Raw genomic sequence first — 5,640 nt, forward strand, 5'->3', positions numbered from 1 at the left:
CTATAGTCTAGTCTATAGTCTAGTCTATGGTCTAGTCTATAGTCTAGTCTATAGTCTAGTCTATAGTCTAGTCTATAGTCTAGTCTATAGTCTAGTCTATAGTCTAGCTCTCGATTTTATTATAAATATAACAATTATAATATTAAATATTTTTTAATTAAAAATAACTTCGATATTTTCCAATTTCATTGTGGTTTAGAACTGTATACTAAACATATATATAATAGCTTTTAATAAATATGCGGTCTTATATGAATTTCCCCACTTATGAATCACTTGTTAAGCTGTTAATTATAAAGGGAGTTGAAAAATGTTGTAATATTCCGAAAATCTCTAAAAAAGTTATAATATGTAGTCTTGTCTTTAGTCTAGTCTATAGTCTATAGTGTTGTCTATAGTTTAGTCTATAGTCTAGTCTATAGCTATATAACTATATAATTTATAGTCTAGTCTTTTCTTATATGATTTAATTTAAATTCAATTTCCTTTGAACAGTTTGGCGCCATATTATTATTAGCTTTGAAACATAGTCTAGTCTAGTATGTAGACTAATCTATAGTCTAGTATGTAGACTATATTGTCTAGTATATAGACAATATAAATAATCCGATTAAGAGTCTGGTTTAAAGTCTAATTAACAATCTAGTTGTTGGTCAATCTATATAGTTTGTCTATAGTTTAACCTATGACTTAGCCCACAGTTTTTTTATTGTTTTACTTTTTAAAATTTTCTGACAACTTTTTGAAATACCCTTTGACATACCTCATATCCATTTGCATTATATATATAAACCGATTTTGTTAATTTACTTTTAATATTTTGCATTGATCTGTTCGACAACGATGAAATTTTTAAATAACTTCTTAATCGTTTTGGTTATTTTTGCCATTTATATGGTTAGTGCTGAGGCAGGAAATCAATTTTCAAAACCCAGCGATATTAGGGCCGTTGTAAAAGTAAGTTAAGACAGAAAAAATTTGTCAAGAAAGAAAATAATGTTCAATAATTTCATTATAGCCCAACAAGGAAATCAAAGAAAAGACAGTAACACAAGGAACCACCTATGTTTATACACCTAAGCAATGATAAATTTAAAAAAAAATATTCAAATTTTAAAAATTCCCATTAAATAATTTAATAAAGATTTTTTGATATCAAAACAAATGTATAGATTTAAGGATTTTATAATTTATTTAAATCTTGATTAGTCCAGTATACAGTCTTGTCACTAGACTATAGATTAGACTATAGACTAGATTTTAGACTGGACCATGGACTATACTATAAACTACACTATAGACGAGACTATAGACTAGACTATAGACGATACTATAGACGAGACCATAGACTAGACTGTAGCCAAGACTATAAACTAGACTATACCTGGACTATATTGAATATAACCTAGACTATGGACAAGACTAAAGACTAGCCTATAGACCAGACAATAGATTAGACTTGACTACACCTAGACTACCGGTAATATATAGAATATTATGTAGACTGGAGTATATATTAGACTGTAGACTATAGACTAAACTATAGACTGGACTATAGTCTAGCCTATAGACTAGATTATAGATTAGACTATAGACTAGACTATAGACTACACTATAGACTGGAATATAGACTGGAATATAGACTAGACTATAGACTAGACTATAGACTAGACTATAGACTAGAATATAGACTAGACCATAGACTAGACTATAGACTAGACTATAGACTAGACTATAGACTAGACTATAGACTAGACTATAGACTAGACTATAGACTAGACTATAGAATAGACTATAGAATAGACTATAGACTAGACTATAGACTAGACTATAGACTAGACTATAGTCTAGACTATAGACTAGACTATAGACTAGACTATAGACTAGACTATAGAATAGACTATAGTAACTCTAAACTTTATACCTGTCTAGGTTAAAGAAAATTAAAAAATATAGTCAAATTTTGTCGTAAAATTTATTTGTATTATTTCTGTATTAAAACTTATCGCAATTTCAAGTCCAAATGGCATATGCCGGTTTATCTTGATTTTTATTCCACTGGGCAATGTCCAAAGGATTAGCAGCCGTATTAAACTAAAATATAAATTAAATATTAGCTTTAAAAATAAATTAAAAATATTACTTTTCAAACATCTTACCATATTCTCAAATATACAAAAAAACATTATAAATGCATATAAGTTTAGAAAATATGCCATTTTACGAGAGAAATATAATTGTTTGAGGTTCTATTTACAATAAGAAAATGATTGCAGATTACACAGCTATATAGATTTTATAACTTTTTATTTATTATTGACTTAATATGAATCATAGTTTAAAATAAATTTTTATTTAAAAATATAGTTGTGGTATGCGATACTAAAAAATTTTTAATTTTTGTATTAACTTACACGATAGCAATTAGAAGAAGTGAACTAGAACTGCCCTAGAACTGCTCTACAACTGAACTAGAACTGAACTCGAACTGAAGTAGAACTGAACTAGAACTGAACTAGAACTGAACTAGAACTGAACTAGAACTGAACCAGAGCTAAACTAGAACTAAAATAGAACTAAACTAGAACTGAACTAAAAGTGAACTAGAAGTGAACTACAACTGAACTAGAACTGAACTATAACTGAACTAGAACTGAACTAGAACTGAACTAGAACTGAACTAGAACTGAACTAGAACTGAACTAGAACTGAACTAGAACTGAACTAGAACTGAACTAGAACTGAACTAGAACTGAACTAGAACTGAACTAGAACTGAACTAGAACTGAACTAGAACTGAACTAGAACTGAACTAGAACTGAACTAGAACTGAACTAGAACTATAACTGAACTAAAACTAAACTAAAACTGAACTAGAACATAACTAGAATTAAACTAAAACTTGAACTGAACTAAAACTAAACTAGAACCAAGCTATATCTGAACTAGAACTGCGCTTGGCATACTCACCGTCGATGACCTGTTACTAAATCCATAGCGATTTGCACTTTTAGGTAACGAAAAATTTTACAAATAAAAGCAAACATTTTTCCTTCTCTTAATCATATTCCTTTTAATTTATTTTCTCATTTTCCTAATCTAATACATTCATTCCATCCAATTCACCATAATCTCTCTTACTTCTTCTTGCGATACTTCAATTTATCCAACAAAGAACGTACTGGTGCAATCATTGTCATCAAATAAACCAAAATTGTAGCCAAAGCAAATGCTGGTATTACATCAGCATCAACATATTTAGTAAAGAATTGTGTAAAATAGCCCAAAGTAATTGTGGTCATGCCCAAACTGAAGGTAAGCAAACCAAATAAATTATGGCGAAATTTGATTTCCGAGGGTGAGTAAATTTTATGCGCAAACTTGGGCTGGAAGTAATTGAGTATACCGCCCAATATGCTGGCAAAACACATGAAGGTGGCAAAAAGACCTGTAAAATGACATATTAACCAGAAGGTTAATTTTAATTGTAAATTAGCTTTTAATTATATAAAGTGACACTTACCAAATCTACCATGCCAAGTGGTAAAATGTACTTCAGTACTTTGTATTTTACCCAAACCTCCTAATAAAGCCATAGAACCTCCTATCAGTTGTAAAATTCCATGAAATCTGGATTTGTTGCGATGTGTAAAACTATTTGTTATGGGATTTAGGGGATAGTGGGCCATTAGGGCCTCGGCACTCAAGACATGGAACTGTCAATGTAAGAGAATTAATATCAAATTATAATTTTTTACTTCTATGTTTCTGAAATTTCAAGAAGTGGCCTTATAAAGGGACTAGAGAAAAATCCCACTAATTTTAACAAAATTTTAATATTTCAACTAGAACTGAACTATAATTAAACTAGATCTGAACTAGAACCAAACTAGAATTAAACTAGAACTGTACTAGAATTGAACAAGAACTAAAGAAGAACTGAACTAGAACTGAACTAGAACTAAACAAGAACTGAACTAGAACTGATCTAGAACTAAACTAGCACTAAACTCAACTAGAACTGAACTAAAACTGAACTAGAACTGAACTAGAACTGAGCTAGAACTGAACTAGAACTGAACTAGAACTGAACTAGAACTGGACTAGAACTGAACTAGAACTGAACTAGAACTGAACTAGAACTGAACTAGAACTGAACTAGAACTGAACTAGAACTAGAACTGAACTAGAACTGAACTAGAACTGAACTAGAACTGAACTAGAAATGAACTAGAAATGAACTAGAAATGAACTAGAAATGAACCAGAAATGAACTAGAAATGAACTAGAAATGAACTAGAACTGAACTAGAACTGAACTAAAACTGAACTAGAACTGAATTATAACTGAACTAGAACTGAATTATAACTGAACAAGAACTGAACTAGAAGTGAACTAGAACTAAACTAGAACTGAATTAAAACTGAACTAGAACTAAACTACAACTAAACTAGAACTGAAATATAACTCAATTAGAACTGAACTTAAACGGGACTAGAACTGAACTGTGACTCAATTAGAACTGAACTATAGTTGAACTAGAACTTAACTGAAACTGAACAAGAATTCAACTAGAAGTTAACTATAACTAAATTAAAACTGAACTAGACAAAAGGCTGCGTATAACAGTTTCCTTATATTTCGTTCATATTGCATATAACAGTTTGCATTGCAGCTACTCAATAACTAAAGTTTATACGAAAATTGATTGACAAAAATTATATCAATCTTTAAAAATTATTGTCTCCATAAAATAAACATTTTACTGCTCACTACCTAAAATTGATAAGATAATCCGGCTGACTAAACATTTTTCTAATATCAGTTCATATAGTTCAGAGTTCATAAAACGGCCACTTCAAGTTAGAAATCGATGTTAATGAATGCTTACTAAACAGTTTTTTATTCAAACATTTCAAATGCCGGCTATTTAAACAATAACAAATCATCATTCTCTATAGCCAATCTATGACGTGTAAAAACAAATATGGAACATTCTTTTCATTTTCCCCGCTTACTTACTTACCCCTATTACAGTCATAAACATATGCATGGCAGTATCTTGGAAATCGAGACTACGAGCCAATAATGTAACATAGACACCAATTAGTAGGATAAAAACATGGTTTATGGTATTTAATAAACTTTGTATTTGTAACCAAAATGCCACTTTTGGTTTATCTTTGGCATTCGATTTTGTGGTTGTTGTGGTCATCTTTTTTCAACTTTATTTTAATTTGATTTTTTTCTACAAATTTAAACGCGTTTGCGTTGAACTTCTTTAACTAATAACTAAAAATAAACTGAATTTTATTATCTGTATTTATGAGATACAAATTCGTTAGAATGTTTAGAAACATGAGAACAATAATGTTTATGGAATAAGAGATAGAGAGAGAGAAAAGCGATTTGTGTATCTCTTGAATTTCGTGAGAGTTGGGAAAGAGAACGTGGTTGCCAGATGAATGTTTCATGATGTTAGCGGAAATCTTCTGCAAGCTAAGAAAAACGGAACTAGAACATATCTACAAATGAACTAGAACTGAACTAGAACTGAACTAGAACTGAACTAGAACTGAACTTGAACTGAACTAGAACTGAACTAAAACTGAACTAGAACTGAACTAGAACTGAACTAGA

At 30.2% G+C, this 5,640-nt stretch overlaps 1 protein-coding gene and 1 long non-coding RNA gene across 2 annotated transcripts; both read right to left on the reverse strand.

Moving 5' to 3' along the window:
* Positions 1-1,953: 1,953 nt before the first annotated feature.
* Positions 1,954-2,341, reverse strand: LOC124418554. The gene is made up of 2 exons (XR_006940070.1): positions 2,160-2,341; positions 1,954-2,094 (listed from the first exon to the last, which is right to left on the reverse strand). It is a non-coding gene; the product is annotated as an uncharacterized LOC124418554 (long non-coding RNA).
* Positions 2,342-3,046: 705 nt separating this feature from the next.
* On the reverse strand, positions 3,047-5,305 carry LOC111686400 (transmembrane reductase CYB561D2). Its single transcript, XM_023448764.2, has 3 exons — positions 5,027-5,305; positions 3,524-3,716; positions 3,047-3,448 (listed from the first exon to the last, which is right to left on the reverse strand). Exons 1-3 carry the CDS (start codon positions 5,213-5,215, stop codon positions 3,138-3,140), a joined length of 693 nt encoding a protein of 230 aa, XP_023304532.1. The 5' UTR covers positions 5,216-5,305; the 3' UTR covers positions 3,047-3,137.
* Between the last annotated feature and the right edge of the window lie 335 nt (positions 5,306-5,640).

Source organism: Lucilia cuprina, chromosome 2 (assembly GCF_022045245.1).
Source record: "Lucilia cuprina isolate Lc7/37 chromosome 2, ASM2204524v1, whole genome shotgun sequence".
NCBI lineage: Eukaryota > Metazoa > Arthropoda > Insecta > Diptera > Calliphoridae > Lucilia > Lucilia cuprina.